Source organism: Sminthopsis crassicaudata, chromosome 4, assembly GCF_048593235.1.
Source record: "Sminthopsis crassicaudata isolate SCR6 chromosome 4, ASM4859323v1, whole genome shotgun sequence".
Lineage (NCBI taxonomy): Eukaryota > Metazoa > Chordata > Mammalia > Dasyuromorphia > Dasyuridae > Sminthopsis > Sminthopsis crassicaudata.
Window position 1 is genome coordinate 150,187,265 of NC_133620.1, and position 25,580 is coordinate 150,212,844.

The 25,580-nt window shown below is 32.6% G+C and overlaps 1 protein-coding gene across 1 annotated transcript in view; it reads right to left on the reverse strand.

The window, feature by feature from the left end:
• Window positions 1–18,076, reverse strand: part of UTRN (utrophin) — a 533,723-nt gene extending 515,647 nt beyond the window's left edge. The window contains 1 exon segment of the mRNA XM_074309622.1: window positions 17,607–18,076. Coding sequence (XP_074165723.1) covers window positions 17,607–17,700 — 94 coding nt within the window. The 5' untranslated portion in view covers window positions 17,701–18,076.
• Window positions 18,077–25,580: the final 7,504 nt, after the last annotated feature.

A 25,580-nucleotide genomic window follows, 5' to 3' on the forward strand; every position in this document is an offset into this window, starting at 1 on the left:
CAAGTCACTTAACCCCAACTGCCTCAGAAAAAAAAAAAAAAGAAAAAAAAATCCTTTCAGCAGAGAAGTAATATACAACTTAGGAAAGCATGTTTTATACATTGCAAAATATGATCACTACACAACTTATTGTTGCTTTTATTTTTCTCTATTACTAAGAGAATGTTCAGTTAGGGAAGGGCACTGGAGACAGAATGCTATATGCAAACACTAACTTGATATAAAAACAAAAGATATCAATAAAATATTTTCCAATATACTCTGTATATAGATTATATGCTTTGTTATGTAAATGGTCTCTCCTCCAAAAGAGTATAAGCTCTTTGAAAGTACAAAGTTTAACACTTCCTAGCTGTGTGACCCTGGGCAAGTCACTTAACCCCAGCCTCAGGAAAAAAAAAAGAAAAAAAAAAGAAAGTACAAAGTGTTTTTTGATTTTTTTTTATTTTTCTTTGTATACCTAACTCTCAGTATAGTACTTGAGCTTCAGACCCAAATTTCCAAAATTATGTTGAACTTCAAAAAAAAAAAACTATACTCCATGGTTTTTGTTTGTGTTTTTTTATGGTAGTAAATAATGGAAGACAACAATCTCAGAGAGTTAAACTTGAAAGAGTATACAAGCTGTAGCACAAAGAATCTACAATGTGAATGATGTCATTTAAAAAAGTATGATAGTCTAGCAATAAACAACCCAAGTGTTTTTCTTTTATTTTTGAATGTTAAGTAATTACAGCACAGAAGGATGGTTACAATATTGAGTGGATAGTGAGGCAAACTTATGAGAGAATAGGGAAAAGAATACTTGAGATGGGCAAGCAAGTCACAATTTAGATCACTGGAAGTAATGAGGGGAAAAGATTTCTACTCATTATTCACCCCCTTCTTAAAAGTAATTATTCCTGGTAAGTAAAAACACTTCTTGAGTGAACTGATCAATCAGAACCAAATGTGAACAGGACTGGTACACCTCCTTAAATTAAATAGGAGATTTGGTCATGCCTTAAGACATATGTATAAAAGTAAGATACTACAAACCCAAGGCTGACCCAAGACTTAAGGACTGATTAAAAAAAAAAAAAAAAAAAAAAAAAAAAAACTACTGTTTCCCCATTTTCTCCTCCCCACATGTGTCTATCTACAGTACTATAAATACACTCTACTATTTTATTACCCAAACATTTCTAATATCCTGACTTCTGCCTCAGCCAAAAAGAAGCCAAAAATTAGAGATAAAAATAAATATAAATTTAGAAAAAGAGCAGGATCCCTAGGCTTAAAATGAGCTACTCAGTGTAACAAGTTAGAAAGGAATATCCACAATGACAAAATCATAGATCTATTTGACTGTTGAACATCTCCATCTGGAAATGTTTCCAGCACATGAAATTCAACTCAATGTATTCCATTCAAAACCTGTTTCTCCATCTGGCTTACTCTATCTTTAGCTAATAACATCCTTCATTATATTATATGAAAAGATCTTTTTCCTTCAAGTTTGGATCTGCTTTGCTTTTTGTTGAAGAGAGCTAAATCATACCTATGATTTCACTGACACAGAAAAACTCTCAATACAGAAACTCCATTTCCAATTCCTACCTGCTCTGTAACTAAAAGAGAGATCTTCCTGGTTAAAAGGTTAAATGTTCTTATTCAGGTTCACATAACCAAGGATATGTCAAAGGCAAAACTGGAATACAGTTCTTTCAGACTCCAAATTCAGTTTAAATTCAGACTCCAAGTTCAGATAAGTATTCAATAAGTATCTTCTGAACAAATGAATTCTGGCTTTCTAAAATAATAATTTTACAAGTATTCAAAGACCATGGTCTTTTTTTCACTTGAGTAAAACATAAGATGAATTTCCTGACAGGAAATACAAATATCCCATTAAACTTAACATTTTTTTCCTACCCCGATTTTCATAAATCAAGTTTGTTTATAGATTGGAATATAAGCAGTGTCATAAAAAATAATTCCAGAATTGTGATGAGTCATAAAATCTAATAGAAGCCAACCTGCTAGTAAATAATTATTTTTCAGGAAGGCTGGACTACGTCTGAAGGCATATGTTAAGTAGTGCATGGAAGTAAATATAACTGTAAATTAAAAAAACAAAAACAAAAACAAAACAAAACAAAAAACTTTTAAAGCAATTTTTCAGCTACCCCTGAAAAAATCTGCCTACTATTCAAATATCATATACTAAGGCCAGTTGTAAAGATTGTCCTACATAGATTGCAAGATTAGAACTTATTTAAATAACGAACAAACAAAATGATTTCCTGAGCAATGTAAAGAATGACTGCTAAAGAGATGAATTCCAGCCACTGTCCCATGTCCAAAAATCTGCCAATTGAATTTAAAAGATTAAACAGATGCCAGATGTTTAGGAATTAAGCAATTATCTACATAAAGAACATAAATAAAAACTGATGGAAGAAAAAAAGATACAACATTAATTACTGGTATTACATGGTACTAATTAATTTTATTGTGATTAAATGTATTTTTATTATAAACAAACAACCCCACCACCACCACCCCCAAAAAAAGCTGGAAGTTCACTGCAGCCAGAGACTGAGCTTTGTATTTCTCATTCATATCGTATTAGAAATTGTCTGCCTACTAGATTATCTCATGGAGCATGAAATATTGAGCTATACACACTGAACTAAAGCAGCTGCAGGCTAATTCAGGAGAATTAAGAGTTAAATCAGAAATTCAGGTCACCTATAAACTTTGGCACCTTTCTTCTTGGTATGAGCTCACGATCCTCTCAGCAGGGAAAGTTTCTCAAGAAGTCCAGCTCAAGGCCACCTTCCTAGCAATGGCTAAGCAATTAGCAATAGAGCTCCCTGCCCACATCAATAGCTTACTGTCCTGCACACCTATGTATGCAGACCTTTTTTTTTTTCTTTCATCCACTTAGTAAAGCTCTCTTTGTTTCTGCAATTATATCTTTACATTTAATTGTCCATCTACACCCATGACACATAGCATCACAAATAAAATTTGGCTCTCACAAGAAAAAGAAATGTTTCCCATTCCCCTTAATCAATTACAATCTCAAAACATAGATCTAGAAAAAGAGAAGAATAAATCAACCAACAAATAAATAATTAACAAGCACCTCCTTATATTCCAAGAATTTTGCAAAACACAGATTAGACAAAAATCAAAACATAACAAGTGTTCAAGAAGTGTACATTCTATGAGGGAGACGACAAGTTTACATCTAGTTATATACAAAAAGTACAAAGTAACAGAATTTAAAATGTATATTCTATGTGGGAGGCAACAAGTTAACATCTAACTATATACAAAAGATACAATGTAACAAGAGAGGCACCATTTGAAACTAGAAGAAAATGCTTCATGAAAATAGAAGCATTTGAGTTAAATATTGAAAAAATAGGAATTATAAGAGGTAGAAGTTAAGAAGGACTCAAGTAGGGGACAATCAGTAGAAAGATGCTGATATGGGAAACAGGTAACACTTTTTTTCCCCCATATTAATCACCATCCTGAACAAACATTTATTAAGCATCAACTATGTACCAAGTACTATGCTGAGAGCTTTATATTGCTTCATTTAACCTCATCACAAGCTTGTGAGGTAGAAGTTATTATTCCCACGTTACAGTTGAAAAAACTGAGGCAAAGAAAGCTTAAGTGACATTCCCACTTAGTATATACACAGCAAGAAAGTATCTGAAGCAGAATTTGATCTTAGCTTTTTAATACCACACTCAGTACTCTATCCACTGTTACCTAACTATTCCTGAAAAATAAGGGGATGTTTGTCACAAGTCAAAAATGGGGTTTTTCACATACAAAAGAAAAGTTGAGCTGCCATCTTTGGAGCAGCCAAACCACCATCCCAATCAACATATACATTTGGAGGGCTGAGGCATCCTCTACCATTTTCTGGTAAAGAATATTCTTCAGTCCATCTCATTTGAGTACATTAAGGCTTGTGTACCACCTTTCTTAGCTGATCATAAAAATCATTCAGAGGGACCTTTTTCCCCAAATGTAGGAATTGATTTGTTGAGAAATAGTAAACTCTCCTCATTTGAAAATGCCTAGAACTCATTCAAACTGCTACAACAAATGACCCATAAAAGAATTTTAATCTGTAGATCTTGACTGCTTGAAAAATATAAGCAGAAGCTTAAGTGAGAAGTAAATATTAAGTCCATGTATACAAAAAAAAAAAAAAAAATGGAGAAAGCAGTTAAAGTGCTAAGTTTGGAGTAAAGGCATGTAAACTATGGAGGCTGAACTAAATGACCATTTAGTCATTTGGTCCTATCTGGACCTATATAATCTCAAAAAAAAGGTTTGCCCAAGGTAAAAGTTACTAAGTGACAAAGGTGGAATTCAACCAACCTAAATTTTCTAATTGTAAATTCAGGATTTATTACACCAATAGTGTCAAATTCAAAGAGAAAAGGGGCTACTAAACCATGCAAGCACATGTTGAATTAGAAAAATCATACCAATAGCATATATGTTCTAGTATATTTTATTTGTTTTGTTAAATATTTCTCAAGGATATTTTAATCTGATTAAAATATGTTTGGGTACATTCTGACAAGCCTCATATTTGAGATCCCTATACTATACCACACTGACTTTCCAGGTATAAAAGATCAAGGAAAGCCAAGCCCCCTATATATTTCAAAAAGAATAACAAAAAAAAATATTAAAGAGTGAGGAAAAAGCTAAAAGCAATTTTAAAACAACCAAAATAATAAATGAAAAAGTAAAACTGCTAACAAATTTTAATATAAAACAATTGAATCAGCTAAACATAGCTAACACTTATACATGGCTCTACAATTTTCAACATTCTTTTTTACATATATACTTTCATTTGATCCTAACAAAAACCTTAGAGAAGTAGATCTAAATATAATTATAATTATTTCAGGGAGAATTTGTTCAAAGTTTAAAAAATTGCCAAAGGGCTTATATCTAGTATTAGGCTAATACATTAGACTAAACTACATCACAGATTAATATCATTAATAATGATTATGTGATACTTTAATGCAGGACAGCTAAGTGGTACAATAGATAAAGCAGATCTGAGTTAAAATCCAGCTTCAGACACTTATTGTGTGAAAAAATCACTTAACCCTGTTTGCCCCAGTTTCCTCATTTGAAAAATGAGCCTGAAAAGAAAATGGCAAACCACTCCAGTATCTTTGCCAAGAAAACCCCAAATGGGGTCACAGAAGAGTCAGCAACAAGTTTAATATAACTAATAACTAGAATATATTAGCTGAAATATATTCCTTAATTACAACTGTCTTATTTCTCAAGCATTTAAATCAACTGATTAAAATCTTTTGATTCTGATCTCAATAAGTGAAAAATTAATCTATCCTCTTTTTGTTCATTTATCTACATTATCTATTATTCACTGTCAAAACAGAGTTTAGGTTTAGAACCATAAAGATACCATATTGGTTAATGGATTTTTAAGTAATTCCCATGAGTTAATGCCTCTCAAAATAAAATAAATCTTGTTTCCATTTTATAAATAATGTCTAAACTAAAGAGTATACTAAAAGAATATCATAGTATTTAATGCTCCAGAAATGTTATTTCCCAAAAAAAGGGGTGACTGTATATTCATAGCCTCAAAATTACTCCCAGACCCTGGAATTTACCATCACCATGTAGTCCTCTGGATATAGGCAACAAGGCATGAAATAAATGATAACCTTAATAATAACAGTGGAAACAGGGAAGAAACAAGGACAGGGAAATGTAGTTGTATGACAGAAGTATCAATACCATAATTAGAATGACATAAGATTTTTCTTTTCTCTAAGAAAACAAAGGTAAGCTGGTAATTTTTAAATAGGGTTATAGAACAAATCTGTAAAAACCATTTTTTCATTTTACCCCCCACAAAAGGTAATGTGGCTCAGTGGAATGAATGGAAGATTCAAAGTTCCACTATACCACTTGCTACCTAATCACTCATATAAATTAACCAAGTTGGACCTGTTTTCTCAACTATTAAAAAAAAAAAAAAATGAGGTGGGACAAGATGACTTATAAGATCCATTACTTTACTAAATTTCTAATCATATAACTGAAGTTCAAATTTTGGCAGAGGTATTTACCATCTGTGTGACCTTATGCATTCATTTGATCTCTCTGAGGTTCAGTTTCTTCCTCTCTAAAATGAAGGTATTAGACTCAATGATTTCTACGGTCTCATTTAGGATGAAAGCTATAATCACTTTTGCATATGTATCTTTCTGAAGTTAATATGCCAAAGTAAATGCATTTCATTATCAGGTACTATTGGTTATTTGAAAGAAAATAACCCATGAGTAATGAACATGATTGAGATTTTCTAACATCGATGTCAAATGAACACCTTTCAGCACAAGGCATTCCCATTAATCTCTGACACATATATAAAACTGGTATTTGGTATTTTTCATTTTTATCCTCAAAAATCCAGTGTTAACAGTGCAAACTGTTAATATTTGTTCATTTCAACAAGAATCAAGCTCCTGCTATGAGTCAGGAATACCGAAGGGAAAAAACAAGAGTCTCTGGTCCTCAGGGAACTTACATTATACTTAATTTCATTCTGTAATTCTGGGCAAAACAATAAAAACAGTTCTAGCTTTTCAATTCCCATCATCAGATGTTAGATATTTCCTTGCTCCTAAAAAAAATAAACCTTCAGAATGCCTGTAATTGTTTTGAAAAAGAAAAAAATCTATCTCCAGTCAGGACATAGATTTCCAGAACAGAATTAGACAAATGTCTTTGGAAATGACAAATTTCTGGAATTTGTTTTGCTAGGCTGCTTAGTGTTACAAACACCACATTTTTCTTTTTTGTGGGGGGCAAGATTTGAAAAGGTGAGGAATGCTGGTAATAAAGTTGTACCTAAAAAAAAGAAAAGTAAGAATCAATGAAGTATTCTTTTAAATTCACAGAAAGAAGTTCAAAAAGAAATACAAACAGGGCAGCTTTATAAGTAGCATGTTGGACATATAGACTTTTTTAGAAAAGCAAGTTATATATGATAAATTCATGTTTTCACACAGTTCTCTTATGTTTTACTTTACTTTGTATGTGAAAATATTTTGCAGTTCATTAAATTCAGAATAAGATTTGTTTTTAAAAATATATTAACCCTTCTTGTTTACTCTTTAATCCTTTAGAATCTCAGAAGCTGTAATTTATGACAGTCATTAATTTAGCAAAGATGGGGTTAGTCATTAATGAAGGGATTATGAAATGGCAGACATATTAAAGTAATGCTATTATGAATTACTAAAGTTATTCTAGAAATCAAGTTGGAATCATGCAAGCAAAGTAGCTTTAATGTCCATACTCTTCATCTAAGAGATTCTATTTTTAAATATATATCCCAAGGTAGTCACTGACAGAAAGAATCACAATATTTGTAGTGGTACTTTTTGTGGCATCAAAAAAACTAGTAGCAAAGTCAATGCCCATCAACTGGGTAATGGCTAAACAAACAGTACATGAATGTAATGGAATCATACTGTGCTATAAGAAACAGTGAGTAGAGAAAAGCATGTATAGATTAAAATGAACTGATGAAAGTGAAGTAATCTGAAGCAAAAAAAACTATAAACATAATAACCTCAATAATATAAAGGAAAATATAACCATAAAGCAACTGAAAATGTATGTTGCAAAGTTACAAAGATCTGATCTGGACCCAAAGCAATGAATAGAGAACTGGGTCTGAAGTCAGGAAGGGTCATCTTCCCGAGTTCAAATCTGGTTTTAGCAACTAATTGTGTGACCCTGGGCAAGTCACTTAATCCTGTTTGCCTCAATTTTCTCATCTGTAAAATTAGCTGGAGAAGGAAATGGCAAACCATTCTAGTACCTTGTATCTTGGCCAAAACAAAACAAATCTTTAAATCTGAGTATTAAATTTGTTCTGGCTTCAGAACACTTGATAATCACTTGATTATCAATACTTACTTATTCCTAGAATAAGAACTTGATTCAATTCCCATCTTCTTTTTGATCTAACCCTTGACCTCACTGGGCCCTTTTCAACACCCACTGTTCCTCTTTATCTTCATACCATATATTGTTAAAGATCTTCTTTCCTTTTCACAGTTGGAGCTTCTAATCAGGAAAATAGTTACTTAACTAAAACATTTTGTATATGATGTATATACTATATGCAATACTATAGATTTTCTCTTTACTTTCCACCCTACAAACAGAAAGAAGTACCTTTCATTCCTTTTTAACAAAATTTTAATTTTAATTTGTAAATTTTAAATAGTAGTACTATTTGAGAAAATCAAAAGTTTTAATTAGAAGAGATGAAAATAAATGCTGCAAGTAAAAGCTATGTATAATAAAATATGACAGGTAGCATGAAGGTAAAGGGTAGAGTGTTGGGCTTAGAGTCAAGCAGAATGGAGTTCAAATACCACTCTGACACTCATTAGCTATATGACCATAGGAAAGTCACTTAATCTCTTAGTGGTCACGCTTTTAAGACTATGAATAGTTGAATTGGAGAGAAAGAAAAAAGCAGGGAGAGCATTTACACACCAGGAACTCCCTAGTCTGATGAAATCAAAAGGTCATAGATGTAAAAGCTGAAAGGGGTTAGGGGGGCGCTAGGTGGTGCAGTGGAGTCAGGAGGACCTGAGTTCAAATCTAGTCTAAGATACTTAACACTTCCTAGCTGTGTGATCCTGGGCAAATCACTTAACTCCCAATTGCCTTAGGAAAAAAAAAAATCTGAAAGGGAACAAAAGTCTGTGAATCTTGATATCAAGCACTAAGGAGACAACATGGAAGAGCATAAAGAGGACCAGCTATGGAATTTAAGAATGTAGGTTCAAAAAAAGGGTACATATATAGCAACCTAATCTTTGACAAACCCAAAGATACCAACATTAGGGATAAAAATTCATTATTCGGAAAAAACTGTTGGGAAAACTGGAAATTAGTATGGCAGAAATTAGATATGGATCCACACTTAACACCATATACCAAGATAAGATCAAAATGGGTCCATGATTTAGGCATAAAGAGGGAGATAATAAATAGATTAGAGGAACAGAGGATAATCTACCTCTCAGACTTGTGGAGGAGGAAGGAATTTATGACCAGAGGAGAACTAGAGATCATTATTGATCACAAAATAGAAGATTTTGATTACATCAAACTAAAAAGTTTCTGTACAAATAATACTAATGCAAACAAGATTAGAAGGGAAGTAACAAATTGGGAAAATATTTTTAAAAACAAAGGTTCTGACAAAGGTCTCATTTCCAAAATATATAGAGAACTGACCCTAATTTATAAGAAACCGAACCATTCTCCAATTGATAAATGGTCAAAGGATATGAACAGACAATTCTCAGAGGAAGAAATTGAAACTATATCCACTCACATGAAAGAGTGTTCCAAATCACTACTGATCAGAGAAATGCAAATTAAGACCACTCTGAGATACCACTACACACCTGTCAGATTGGCTAAGATGACAGGAACAAATAATGATGAATGTTGGAGGGGATGTGGGGAAACTGGGACACTAATACATTGCTGGTGGAGTTGCGAAAGAATCCAGCCATTCTGGAGAGCAATCTGGAATTATGCCCAAAAAGTTATCAAACTGTGCATACCCTTTGACCCAGCAGTGCTACTACTGGGATTATATCCCAAAGAAATACTAAAGAGCGGAAAGAGACATATATGTGCCAAAATGTTTGTGGCAGCTTTTTTTGTAGTGGCTAGAAACTGGAAGATGAATGGATGTCCATCAGTTGGAGAATGGTTGGGTAAATTGTGGCATATGAAGGTTATGGAATATTATTGCTCGGTAAGAAATGACCAGCAGGAAGAATACAGAGAGGCCTGGAGAGACTTAAATCAACTGATGCTGAGTGAAATGAGCAGAACCAGAAGATCACTGTACACTTCAACAACAATACTGTATGAGGATGTATTCTGATGGAAGGGGAAATCTTCAACATAAAGAAAAACCAACTCACTTCCAGTTGATCAATGATGGACAGAGGTAGCTACACCCAGAGAAGAAACACTGGGAAGTGAATGTAAATTGTTAGCACTAATATCTGTCTGCCCAGGTTGCATGTACCTTCGGATTCTAATGTTTATTGTGCAACAAGAAAATGATATTCACACACATGTATTGTACCTAGACTATATTGTAACACATGTAAAATGTATGGGATTGCCTGTCATCAGGGGGAGGGAATAGAGGCAGGGGGGGATAATTTGGAAAAATGAATACAAGGGATAATATTATAAAAAATATATATATAATAAAAAATTATTAAGTAAAAAAAAAAATAAAATAAAATTGTGTTTTACCTGATAGAATAAAAGCTCCTTGAAAAAAAAAAAAAAAAGAATGTAGGTTCAAGAGAACATTGTATACAGTAACAAGAAAATTATGTGATCATTAGCTGTGATGGACTTGGCTCTTTTCAATAATGTCGTGATTCAAGACAATTCCAATAGACTTGGATGGAAAGCTATCCACCACCAGAGACTGAACTATGAAGATTGACTGTAGATCAAAGCTCAGTATTTTCACCTTTTTGTTGTTGTTATTTGCATTTTTTCCTTTCTTTTCTCATTTTTCCCCCAGTTGATCTAACTTTTCTTATTCAGCATGACCAGAATGGAAATATGTTTAGAAGAATTGCACGTGTGTAACCTATATCAGATTGCTTGCTGTCTTGAGAATGGGGGAAAAGGAGAAGAGGAAGAAAAGTTTTAAAAAAGAGGAAGAAAAGTTTGGAATGCAAGGTTTTGCAAAGATGAATGTTGAAAATTATCTTTGCATGTATTTGGAAAAATAAAATATATTAAATATTAAAAATAATATTAAAATAATATTAAAAAGTAAAGAATATAAGTTCAACTTCTTGTTCTGTTACTGTGTAAACTTGGAACAAATCACTCAATTTCTCTAAGACTTAGCAGTTTTCTTTTCATTAAAATAAGTAGATTGGAGTAAACGAATACTAGGATCCCTTCTTTCTCAAAGCCTAAGGATAAGTAACTGGGAAGATCATAAAGATATCTAATATACAACCCTAATGCAATTTAGGCACAAGATGCTGGAAGAACATAGAGTGAGAGGAAGGAGAAAAATGGAAAATCAAGATTAAAGGACCTTAGAGGAAATTTGGTTCTCTAGATAGAATAGAAAGATGAAAAGGTAGAGTAAATGATTTATCTAAAATCACAAAGAATTCAAAGGGAATTCCAAATTTTTAATATGAGGCAGGATGGGGAGAGGATGTTTCTCTGAACATAACCAAAGAAATAGTAGGCATACCACACAACAAAGGATATGAAAGGCTAACTGTACCTTTTGTCTCTGCTTGCTTTACTTGATGACTATAAGTGAACAATGAAAATGAACTCTAAAGCCAGCCAAAGATGTTGGCATCTTGCCACAAAGATATCCTCCCAGCAACAGCAAGCTATTTTTTATCCTAAATAACACTATGCTTCCTGCCAATTGCTGGCACTAAAACTAAATGGGTTCTGTACAGAATCATGGGCTTAATAATTTGATGTGAAAAATCACACTGTTCAACAAATTCAACTCTGAAGCTAAAACTAACCCATTGTACAACCAATCTGGTACCATGTTTTGTTTTGTTTTTAATAAACACACTGAAAACTAATTATCTCAACCTCTCAAAAATGTACTTACTCCTTTTTAAGCTGATTTAATTACTAACATTCTGGAAACACAAAAAGATCACTGAATCATAAAACTGGGACTAAGGCTAAGAACCTCAGAAATCTAACTACTACAACCTACTTATTTTTATAGATAAGAAAACTGAGGTTGAAAGAGGTTAAGTAATTTGCCCCCTATCACAAAGATAGATATACAGTAACAGGATTAAGATTTAAACACTGTCTTCTGGCTCCAAATCCTTGTGAGTTGTTCACAAAAATCTCTCTCATACAGAACCTACAAGAAATCAGAGGCCTCCCTCTCCCCACAGTACACAAATCTTGCCTAAAATAATCAAACCTGTTCCCAGACTCTGTTTGACTCCTTGGCTCTAGCTCCCTAGCATCACTTCCTTGATCTCCCTCATGGGAAAACTCTGGCTCTCTTCCTTTGCTTTCCCTTCTTTCCCTCCCCCAATCTTGCCTCCATCAAGGCACCTGCTTGTGACTTGACTTTTCATGGCCACAAATTTTAGCCTAAAACATTAAGACTTCCCAAGTCTATGAAATTGTAGGTAAATGATTTAATTAAAAAAATACTGTCAGGAATTCTGAATAATCCAAATTTTCAATCCAGTTCAAAGTTTGCAACAAAGCAAAACTGAAATACTTTTTAGGATCTATTTTTTTTAAATAATTTATCAAAATTGTCTCCCTAGTCCCCCCCCCAAAAAAAAAATAAGATTTACATAAGACAAAAGTAACCCATTTAAAACTCTCAGAAGTAATGCAAATATATGTAGTGAATTTAATCCAACATTTGATTAGATCTATATTTTTAAGCACTGAATATCAAAAATACAGAGTTCTGTGTCTAATACTATATAAGAATTAAAAATTTTAATTTGAGAAGTACTCTGCAAAAATCAAGTTTGTGGTAATCCCTGGCTAGTTAATCTGTTATTTCTTAGTTTAAGCAGAAACTGCAAGTCACATTTCTAACATCTTATATGTTGTTATTCAGTCATAAAAGACTCATCATGAGCCCAGTTGGGGTTTTCTTGACAAAGATCATGGAATGGTCTGCCATTTCCTTCTCCAACTCATTTACAGATGAGGAAATTGAGGGAAACAGGGTTAAGTGACTTGCCCACGATCTTAGTAAAATATGAAGCCAGATGTAAATTCAGGAATATGACTCTCTATGACTATATGCCAGAGCTCTATCCACTGCACCCAGATGTTCCTTTGTTTTATATAGATTTGTTTTTTTTTTAATGTTATTTTAGCACATCACAAGATTTGATCCATCTTTTTCATTGCAACAAAACTTTCAGTAAACAAGATTAAAATGCACAATTAATCATCCAAGCAGCTAGAAAGATCAGTGGATAAGAAGATTTAACTTCAAATCTAGCCTCAGACACTTACTATGTATGTGACTTTTTACAAGTTGCTTAACTTTTTTTTTTTTTGGTTCAGATTTCTCACTATAAAAGGAGGAAAGAAACAGCATTCACCTGGTGGTGAGGATAAAATGAGAATAAAGTTGTGGGTTTTATTTTTTGTTTTGTTTTGGTTTGGTTTTTTGCAAAACTTGAAGTGCTTATATGAATAACTAGACATTATTGCTCATTATTCAAATCATTTAGGTAGTTTTACAAAATGATTCCACCAAAATAAATCCAACAGATGCAGCAGATCACTTGAATTGTACTTGAGCCAGATCCTGTACTTGAAAGTGGTTAGAATAGGAAGCACCTGGTGCAGTACAACAGGGTCAGAGAATTCAAGTGAAAGCATGAACCTAATCCAGCATTAAATATGTCAATCCTTTTATGCAGTCCTAATAAAGGTCAAAAAAAAAAATTAAGGGAAGGAGATATATTAAATTGCAGCTTTAATATTTTGTGAAGGGGCAGCTAGATGGAGCAGTGGATAGAGCACCAGCCCTGAATTCAGGAGGACCCAAGTTCAAATTTGGTCTCAGACACTTAACACTTCCTAGCTGTGTGACCCTGGGCAAGTCACTTAACCCTTCAGGAAAAATTTTTTTTTTTTTTTGTGGAGATAAAGTAAGTAGCAGGATAACACAATGAATTTCTGATTCCTTAAAGAATAAGAGGATCAAACATTTAGAACTGGAAGAAACTCAGGTCATTAAGGCCAATAACCAGATTTTAAAGATGAGGAAACGAAGTCATATAGAAACAAAAGTCATACAGCTAGCATCTCAGGTGTAATCTGAATCCCAGTCATTCTGTTATCTCCATCTGGAACCCTAGCCACCACTAGTGGTTTTCAAAGTGTGGTCCAGGGACCTTTTGAGGTCCCCAAGAACATCTATTTGCCAAATCAAAACTATTTTTGTAATATCAAAACATTTTAATTTTTAGTATGGTAAATACTGTCAAGTACAGTCCACATAAATAAAAGCTTTGGAGAGGATGGGTCCTCAATAATTTTAAGGATGTAACGGAGGTCTGAGATCAAAAGATTTGAGAAGTACTGCACTATTAAATGTAATTTTTAATCTATTCTTCATCAGCCATCAGGAAAGGATCTTTCTACTCTTTTATCTTAGTCCTTAGATCCTGAACTCCAGCCAAATTTGTCTACTTGCTATCCCACACTCCCACTTCATTAAATCATATTTACTATCCTCAATTCCATTCATCCAACTGAAAAAACCTCTCACACTACAAGAAATATCATATCTTTCAAGAACCCTCACCAAACTCCCAGACTACCTTTTTCTAAAATCCTTCCCAGCCAAAAGTCTTTTCATTCAGTCTCATTAACTTTTCTTAACATTCACAGATACAGCACAGTGTATAAAACCTACAACAATAAACAGAGTTAATACTTACAAACAGCTCTCAAATGATGAGAAGAGAGACTGTTTTTGCAAATCTGGAAGACTGTCTCAAAAGCCCACATTTCAATCCCCCAACAAAAAGAAATGGATATATGTTTATGAATAGTTTTTTCTTAAATGATAGGTGTGTGTGAATGAATGATTGTGTATGGTATTTATACTTTTTGAACCAGACTTTTTACTTCATTAATTCATCATTATTGTTTGTGTGTGTGTGTGTGTGTGTGTGTGTGTGTATGTATATGTGAGAGAGAGAGAGAGAGAGAGAGAAAGAGAGAAAGAGAGAGAGAGAGAGAGAGAGAGAGAGAGAGAGAGAGAGAGAGAGAGAGAGAGAGAGAGAGAGAGAGAGAGAGGGAGGAACTTGCATCAGATAAAACTTAATTTTTTTTTGAAGAAATTATTTTCTAAAATAGATAGCATTTTATATAATATTATGTCCAAAAAGTATAATTAATTATACAAACTGACCAGACAAATGTTAAGTAGAATAGAATAGAATATTGTGGAGTTAATATCAAAGCAGAAATGAAGAATAACAGACCTGGAAAATGTTTAATATTTTGTCCATAAGAACCAAAATACACACACAAAGTCTTATTCCAATTACTCATCTTGACAGTGACCCTGTGTAGTAATCAAGGACAAGGCTTTTGTAAAATCTAGTTTTGCTTCAGTATTCTACAAAACCTTCCATAAAGATCAAGTAGAACCCATACTACCCTAATATCATTAAATTCCACCTAATTCTCTAAGATATTTCCCACGGCTGCATTCATTTTAAACTTCTTTGGTTTCTCCATCAAATCCAATTTTCTTTTGTGTATTTTCTTCTCCCAGTTAAAATGTAAGTTACTTGAAGATAAGACTGTCTCTTTTCATATTTGTATCCCCAATGCTTAACAGTGCCTAGAACAAAGAAGGTATTTAATATGCATTTACTAACCCTAGACTATCAACGAAATTAGTAATAGGCATAGCTATGTGATGCAGTGGATAAAATGATGCAGTGGATAAAATGACAGGATTGTTATCAGAAGACCTGAGTTCAAATTTGAAATATATAATCACTGTATGAACCTAGGCAATCACTTGACCTCTGTTTGCCTCAGTTTTTTCAACTGCAAAATGGAAATAAAGAGATGAATATAAGGAGTTTATTTTAGTAAGGAAAAGAGTTTTTCCTAGGACAGAGAGGAATAATTTCAGAGGGGTGTGGGATAAGGAAGGGGAAAGGAGTTCTTGGTGAGTGGTGAGTGGCCTCAAATACTGACAATGCTAAAATAAATGTGTTGCTTCCTTTAGAGGAAATGAGAAAAGGAAACTACATTCAGACAAAGTTTAGTGAATATATAACTTACTTCCTCCATGGCATTTTTATTTCTAACAGGTAGTAAGTTTCTCCTCTCCTCTAAACAAAGTTTTATCCTGTCTTTATAGAGTAACTATTTGACTTTTTTTTATAATTGTTTTTTTTTTAACCTGCTTTACTATTTAACCAGCTATCTCTAGAACAATTTGGATTCTCCTTGACCTTTTTCTTTTTAATAAAATCACACATGTTAAATATCGGCAAACTGATTACAGCTGAAAAATGATCCATTTTTTTTTTCTAAGCAAGACTTAACTTTTCATTTCCCTAAAAGAAAAGAACTTGGTCACTCTCAACAATCTCAAGCAAGAAGAAAGGAAGAAGCATATTGCCTAGCAGCAATCTCCTGTCTCTGCTGATTATCACAGCAAAACACAGAGATAAATGGAAATTTGAATTTTTTAGCAAGAAACTCTTAATTTTGTAGATGAGGATGATAAAGCTAAAGTTATCAAGCTTCACAGATTAAACTATAAATCCTGACAAATCGTTAGTGTTGCTATTTCTGCACTTAAAAGTTATGATTTTTTTTTAATTTTTCTGTATGTTTCTTAATGAAATCCTAATAATCACATTACTCTCTTCAACCTAGGTGCAATAAGGAACAGGGAGAAAGAATGGGAAGAGAGCAAGAAGAGTGGAGACCAAAAGAAATACCAACAGAAAAGTTTGACAGATCGCATCTTGATGAATGATGGCCTGGCACATGGGCTCTTAACAGTGAATAATAGTATTTTAATTCTCTATTGAGAGACTATAAGAAAGGGAAAATGGGCATGAGCAGTAGCTTAGAAGAATAACAAAAGCTACAGTAACTCTGCTCAGATAGGTACAGCTCTACTAAGAATCACATTAGTTTGGACTTGTTTAATTTCTATAAAATTTCCTGAATCCACATATCCAGTAAAGTCGAATCAACAAGAATTTATGATATTGAGCTCCTAGCATATGCCAAGCAATGACCTAATCTCGAAGGATGGGAAGAAAAACAAAATGGGCTTTCATGAAGCTTGATCTAATGGGAAAATGCATATGTTATGTACAATTAAAATATATAAAGGAGAAATTGAAGTTAATCTCAAGAAAGAGACCAAAAAAAAAAAAAAAAAACAAAAACCATAGCCAAAATGATTCTAAAGAAAATCCTAACATTCTAACAAGCCTAGGATTTTTCATAAGAACATCAAAAAGGCAATCAAATAGCTTATATACAGCAAGTCACTGTGAAAGGACAGAAAACTTTTTAAATTTACTGTTCAGTTCTTAGGTAATCTCAACATTCTAACAAGCCTAGGATTTTTAATAAGAACATCAAAAAAGCAAACAAATAGTTTATATACAGCAAGTCACTTATGGACAGGAAGACTTTTTAAACTTATCTTTCAGTTCTTAGGTACCTTGATGAGAGAAAACTGTAACAGCCTCTACTCTATGACCATTTGATGTCCTATAACAGAAGCCATATCATGAAGAAGAAAACAGAATAAGCCCATTTACTGGTCCCTGAAGTAGCCTTAGAAGGTAATGAAATGCAAAATTGGCTTCCTGAGTTTACAAAAATGGCCACATGATTGGGAGTCAATGTACACCAGCATTATATATGTAGACTGCCATAATGGCCAGCAATCGTGCACTTACCTGATGAACGATCACTAGCCTGGATAGCAGAATCATTCAGCAAAGCAAAATTATACTTTTTCCATCGAAATGCAATAGCTGCCTGTTTACTCATCACTTAAGATACTTTTCAGTAGAGAAGGTAAAAGATATACAGGAAGCAGATAACAAAAGTAGCATTCGAATTGCATACTGGGATGTCCTGTTTTTTGCTTTGGCCTTAGGTTTGGAGGTTTTTTTGTGTGTAACATTTATTTTTCCCATGAGAGGATCCGACTAGACTGAACCCACCCTTCTCACAAACCAGACAGGAAGTTATGCATCACAATTAAAGCAATCTCCTCAGGCAGGTTGTTTTTTGGGGTTTTTTTGCTTTTGGTTTTTTTTTTTTGTTGTTGTTGTTCTTCATTTTTATATCTAATTACGTGTATTTAGAACACAGCAACTTGGAAATGAAGAATTACAACAATAGCTATCAAACATTTTTGGTTATTGGCAAATAAGATGACAGTTGTAAAGCACTTTACAAACATTAAAGTACCATATAAACGCTTGCTATTAATTTGTTAATAATTATTGTTTTGTATGTATTATATTTTTTCATATTTATTATTAAAGATTAAATCTTTACCTAGCTCTTTACTCACATATAGAGTGGGTTATCCTGTGAGCATGAAAATTTTTTATAAATTAACTAGGCATCAAAAGTTAATTGCATTTTTTAATTTCATAAGCACTGATATAAAGGAATAAAACCTCAAATGGCTTTTATAATAGGCCCTACAATGTGGTACTAAACAGATGGCATCTGTTATAAGTAGCTATATTACTCTGTTTATATTTACTATCTATAAATACTCTTTTTCTTTTATCACACAAGTGAACTTGGGGATGAAAGCAGAATAAAACATTTCCCTCCATATTTTCTAATATGCTTCATACTTTCCACACTTCTCTTCCACATTTGCCTCAAATGTTCCCTATTTTCCTCATCTGTCCATTAGTTTCCTATTTATCCTTTTAAAGGCATTTCAAAGGAAATGCTCCTTCATCAGACCCAGCTTCCTAGTTCTCCTCAACTACTTTTTCATTCATTCAATAAACATTTCCTGAATGCATTTAATGTATGAATAATGCAATAAATTGAGCATCAGGGATAAGAAAAAGATGGTGAACACAACAAGAACTCTTATTCCTAGCAGCATACAAGTTAGATTATAGAATAATTACTTATTTCACAAAATGATTCACTTTACAAGAAGGTTCAATTAAGCTAATATTTATTTATGGAACTTTTTCCTACTTTGTGCAAGGTTGCAAGGCTCTATGTCCAGGTTATTGGAGAGTGACAAGGGAATGGATAAAGGGGAAGTGAATATAAAAATAACTGAAATTCAATTCAAAATAAAATAAAAGATGTACAAGAAAAGCATATTGGAGAAGGAAATAAGAACCACTTTCATAAAGGTGACAACTGAATTAAGTCTTAAAGAATGAGGGACTTATGCCAAGGATTATGAAAAATATGGGTCATCTGTGAGGCTTAGCATATAGTCAATTCTGGCTAAAGTAAAAATAATTTATGGGAAGATATTAAGGAGAGGAGATAAATTGGCCCTAGGAGAACAAAGACAACTGATTTAAAAATGCAATAGTAGAAATGGTAGGGGGGGCATCCAAATAGCGATATACACTAAGTTGTTTGAAAAAGCCATATAGATATCATACTGTGCCTCTCCTTTGACTAGCAATATCTCTATTAGATCAATAGTTCAAAGAGATCAAAGAAATGAAAGGGACCCATTTGAGCAAAAATACCTATCATAGCTCTTTTTCTAGTTATGTAGAACTGAAAACTGAGGGAGGAGAGATGTTAATTCAATAATTTAGAGTAGGTAAATAATTTATATTATATAAATATGATGGAACACTTGTGATGTAAAAAATTATAAAGGCAATGGTACCAGAAAAACTTGGGAAGATTTGTATGAACTGATACAGAGTGAACTAAGGAGAATCAGGAGAATGATTTATACAATAACCTTAATATTTTAAATAAAAATAACTAGGAAAAACTTAGGAACTTTTATAAATACAATCATCAACCATAATTTCCAAAGGGCTCATGATGAAACATGGAATCCTCCTCCAGATTAAAAAGTGATGGAATTGAATATAGATTTTAAGTATAATTTCTTATAGGGGATGCCGAAACATGGCCAATGAAGGGATTTGTTTTGCTCAACTATACATATTTGTAATTGGTTTGGGTTTTGTTGACTTCTCAATAAGTAAAAGGGGGAGACAATTTGAATCTTAAAAAAAAAATCAGGGCAGCACTTAAGAGACGGTAGCTAAATATAGAATTCTGAGAATCATTTGTAGAGAGGCATAAAGAACAAGTGAATAAGAATACTAAAGGAGAGAATGTAGAGAGGAACAGAAGACAAGTTAACTAATAAAACCTTGAGTAATGCCAATATTTAGCAGGGAAGGGGAGAACTAATCAGTCTTTGCATCTGTCTACCTTTTATCTTTTTCCTATCCTAGGCTGATGGTACAAGACTCTCCCTATATTCCTAACAATTCTGGGGAAAGTATCATCAGGAAAATGGGCTTGCAGTAGATGCATAATCCTTCATTCAGTTTAAAAGTACTTTTTAAAAAAAGTTTTTAGTTGATAAATATAAATACTACTTTCAAATCATTTGGAATCAGTTTTTCAAATCATTTGAAATCAGTTCCTTTTTTTTTTTTTTTTAACGTGCCCCTATATCTGACAAATATAAGCAGGCTTAATTAAAGCACTCTTTTGTAAGCAACAAAGAATTGTTAAAGAAAGAAATATTAAACAGCCTAGAGTTCAATCAACTTACCACTGATTGCTATGTAATTTGAAGTGAGTCACTGTTCTTTGTTAAATGGGAGTAAGAATCTGAAAGATTTATTATGAAACTTGTCAAGGACATATCTAGATCAGGAACCAGATGCTCACTTAATTATTTCTCCCTCAATTTTAGAATTAAAAAAAAATCAGAAAGTGCACAATTATGCAAGTAAGTATAACACACAGGTCCAAAGGTACCAAAATTGCCTCTTTCCCTAGAAATTATAAGATTTCACACAAAATCTCTTTATTTTATTCTGCCTAAAATGTGAAAATTACAAAATGATTTTTAAAGTGTCTCATCTTTACCATGACTCATTTTACCATTTCAAAATGAAATCTGAATCCCAAAACTTAATTAAAAAAAAAAAACAATAATAATTACATAACAAGCATAACAAAGAAGGAAATATATAAATACTATTAACTAAAAAAAAGAATACTCTCTCCTTGGAATGTGAGATTCAATTCAACAAATGTTCATGGGCTCCTCCTCTCTTCAAAGTCTCAAGAGGTTACCAACTGACTTCAATTAAGTAGGAAAGACAAGGCAAGTATACAAATAACTAAAATAAAAGATGTTAAGTGTAATATGTTTACGTACACACAAAATACAATGAGAGTACAAAAGAAGAAAAATGTCTTTGGGAAGAAGTGTCCCTGAGAAAGCTTCCTTTTACTCTTTCAACTCATTTCCTTTTACCATAACATGTAAGGCACTACCACATATAATATTTCATTCAATAAATCCAGTGCTTATTTTTGTGAAACAACTGTGTAATTCAATGCTATTACATTTCTTGACATAATAGTATAGAATGTGGACGTGTCCACTGAGTTTACAGATGTTAACTAGAATTTTCCATTGTAAAAAGCTTTGAAACTAACATTCATACTAAGACAAATACCATCCTCTACCAACAGTCAACATTATCTACATAGCCCAAGGAGATTATTCTATATTTCTACTATATAGAAAAGGTATATAAACAATTTAAAAAATATAATCTAATGTGAAAAAGTCACAGCTAATATTAAAGGGCAAAAAAACATATATTTTTAACAGAAAGAAGTCTAAACACTTCATTAAAATCAGTGTAAATGTATAGAAATCAGTGAGAACTAATTATCAAAAAAGATGCCAGATTCCCAAAAGGTAACCATACTTAAAAAAAAAAAAAAAAACCCTTCTTCCTGTCATATACTTACTCTCTATCCATAGAGCATTTCATTCATTAGAGAATATGATGGCCTCATTCTGACTATTCCTGAGTTCAACAGACCATTTATTTTACAAGTATCTGTCTGGGACATGCATTTTTTTTATTCAATCTGGTGTTGACAGCAGTAATCAAATTTTATACATACCACTGGCTCTATTGTAGCTCAATAGTTACTGGCTGCCTGCCTAGTTCTCTTATCAGGGAAGGGGGAAAAAGATAGGGAAGAGGGAAGGACTTACAAAACAAACCAATTACAGGAGGTGATGTAGAAAAGAGAGAATGAAGCATTACTGTCTAAAGCAAATCTTCCTGCAAATATTTGCCATTTTACATAAAGTTAAGCCCAACAGAGCAGGCTTTGGCTATTACATACATTCTTTCCATCACCTACACACACATGCACATAGCTTGACAAACTTGTACCTTTATCTGTCAATCCAAACTAGTAACTATAAAACCTGACCTGGTGTAAGAGAAAGAATCCCACTGTCTTACCTATATTAACTACAAAGGACATATGAACTAAGATGCCATCTGCATCCAGAGAAAAAACTGATAAATAGAAGTATGTATAGAATTGTTTTTTACATGTATATTATTCCACATATATGAATATATATATATATATACATATATAATTTGTGGTTAATGATAAACCATCTCTAAGATAGGGGAAAGGAAGAAAAAAAAAGACATTTACATGATAGCTTTATTATATATTTAAAAGGAATAGCAAGTTGTACGTAATAGATTTGGGAGTTTGATATTCAATCATCTTTTTTATTCTACTGTGTTATTAAAATGCTTGTTTTATTTCACAAATTAAAAATAAATCAATAAAACTTAAAAAAAAAAAAAAAAAAGAGAATCCACTGTCTTCCTTCCCTTCCCCTTCACATATATACATCATGGTACCCATCATAATAGAATATTGGATTTATTACACTTCTTGAAAAGTTTTAAACACCAGCCTTTGGATTCAGAAGATAAATCTGCTTGTGAATAAATAGGTTGAAATCAGATAGCTTACAAAGGTAATTAAAAAAAAAAAAAAAGACAATCTAGCCATAAACATACAATCAGAAGATAATCAAAAATAGTATAACTGGAAATTTTTTTCTCCATAGAAAAATGAATTGGCAGGGAAATCTTACCTTAGAAATTTATGACTTCAGTTGGGGGGGATGAGGGGGGTGCCACCATGTTTTTTGGGGGGGTTGGTTTTGTTTTGTTTTAAAGAATTCAAAAGTACTCTCAAAAACCTAAGTTCTTCCTAACAGGTAGACTTTCATCAATAACAGGATGGAATATTCCGTACATTAAGTGAACAACTATCTTTATTTCATTTCAATTGTCTTTTAATTAAAACAAAGATTCTTTACAATAAATTATTCCATTTTCATAAATTAGTGAACATTCCCTATTATTTAATGAAAAAGTATATATTTTTCTTTCATATTAAAGTAAGGGAAGGGAAAAAGAGAAAGGAATGTCATGTCAATTCAAAACTTTAGTCCCTCTAATCACCAGAGACATGGTTACCCCCTCACTTAAAAGAAATTCACTTCACAGAAAATATAATTTCAGGGACCTCTGTAAGCTACAGTCTACAATTTTTCTTTCACTATTTTGTATGGGGTGGATGAATGAAGAATGGAAGAAGTTACTATTGAACTGGGAAGTGGCTAATGTCCAACAATGATCAGCATTTTGTCCACTTAAAAGCTCAACATATTAAACACTCTTAAATAAGGGTACCAGGGGCAGCTACATGGCACAGTGAATAGGATGCCAGTACTGGACTTAGGAAACCTCATGTTCCTGATTTCAAATCTGGCCTCAGACACTTACTAGCTGCATGACCATGGACAAGTTATTCAATCCGTATCTGTCAAAATGAGCTAAAGAAAGAAATGGCAAATCACTCCAGTATCTTTCCCAAGAAAACTCTAAACAGGGTTAGAAAGAATTAGAACATGACTAAAACAAATGAATAACAACAGTGAAGACACCAGCTACCAGTAGTTTACTCTTAAGTAAGCAAACCAGAGAACAGAATGATTAACATATGCACAATCAACTAATGGGCATTCTTTTTCAGATCACAACAGCCAGTTGTTAAACATCTTCATTTCCCAAAAAGAAAAGGAAATGAGTTTCTATTTCTAAAAAAAAAAAAAAGAAAGAAAAAAAGAAAGAAAAGAAAAAACAACAATCAAAAAAAAAAAAAAAAAACCACCGGAACAATTTCTTCTTTTATAGGCCATTATCTCCTTTTATAAAATGCTCTAATTGCACAGGTGTTACTGGTTTAAAGATGGTAAAAAGGTCAGTAATTTCAAGTGAGCAACAGGCAAATATAAAATTGAAATAATCACTGAGGGGTAATTTCAACTGTTAAGGCAATCTGAAATTTGGGAAATGGAAAATTTTGCTAAGTTGTTATGGGAATTATTCTTTTTTTGAGGAAAAAAAAGATCTGATTCAAAAACATTGCCACAAATGCTTAAATACATTATTTTACATACATTATACTAGTATGAGAAGACAACTAGAAACGGTGCCATTTAAAGATCAATTAAAGGAAATGTAGACATTTATCTCAGAGGCATGAAAACTTGAGGATGATGGAGGAAAATTATAGCTGCCATAAAGTCATTAAAGATTTATTTTACAGAAGAAAGATTAGACTTGTTCTACATAGTCCTAAAAAAGTTTAAAGGCAAGTTTGAGCACAGTATAATGAAAAACTTTCCATACAATTAAAGTCATCTAAAAATGGAATGTGCTGCCTTAGTTGCATCATTAGTTCATCAACACTAGAGGTCCTCAAACATAGGGTAGTAGACTATTTGTCAGAGATTTTATTCAGGGTGTTTCTAATCAAACATGGCTTTAGCTAGATCTGAGATCCCTTCTAGCTATAAAAATGTTGTGATGCAAAGAAGATACTGATTTCTTCTCAGGATTCCAATTGGTCAAGTTATTGTAATCATATTATGCTACAAAATTTTGCTTCATGAGAAATATATTTTATTTTTAAATTAGATGATTTTCAGAGATTTGTTGAAATGAGATAATATATTGGGAGAACAACATTTTCCCCCAAATACTGTTTGATTCTAAAACCAAATGAATGGGGGAATGATATTCATTTAGAAAATTTCATCCATTTTGTTAAATTTTATGGGAACACATCCTTCCCATCAAACAAATGATATTCACATCAAGATTCTTTTATTCCATCAATATCTTCTAGATTTAATTATTATCTTTGGCTTTTGGTCACATTAAACTGTTGCCCACAAAACATCCTGTACTACTTTTACAAGTTTTCAACATCAAACATATAAAGCAATCCATTAATATATTATGATTCAAGTTAAAGTAACTAAAATAATAGCAAAATCTTAAGTTATTTAACTAACTGAACTATTTCTCATGAGATTATTTTTTCCCATGCACAAAATAGAAATAAAACCTTAAGTTAAGTTTACTTAAATTCTCACTGTAGGACACAAGAAAATGATTGGCATTATTGTTGCTATGTTTATTAAATGCTTTTGGGTGGAAAGGAATAAAAGTTTGAGACAACATACTGGGCTGAACACTATTTTTTGCCTATTCTTTTTGCCTTCTGAAAAAAAGTATTTTGGTTTTACATCATAAACATTTACAGTTAAGATCTCCCCGAAATCTGTGATAGATCTCTTATAACAAAGAAAAACAATTAAGATAAGCTAATTATAAAATAACCTCATCTGAAAGGTCATAAAAAATTCGACCACTGTAGCAAGCACACTTCTCCCAACTCTACTTTTTTTTTAATTTTTAAAATCTATTTACTCTCTCTCACACTCTCACCTTGGTTGGGGGGAGGGGGAG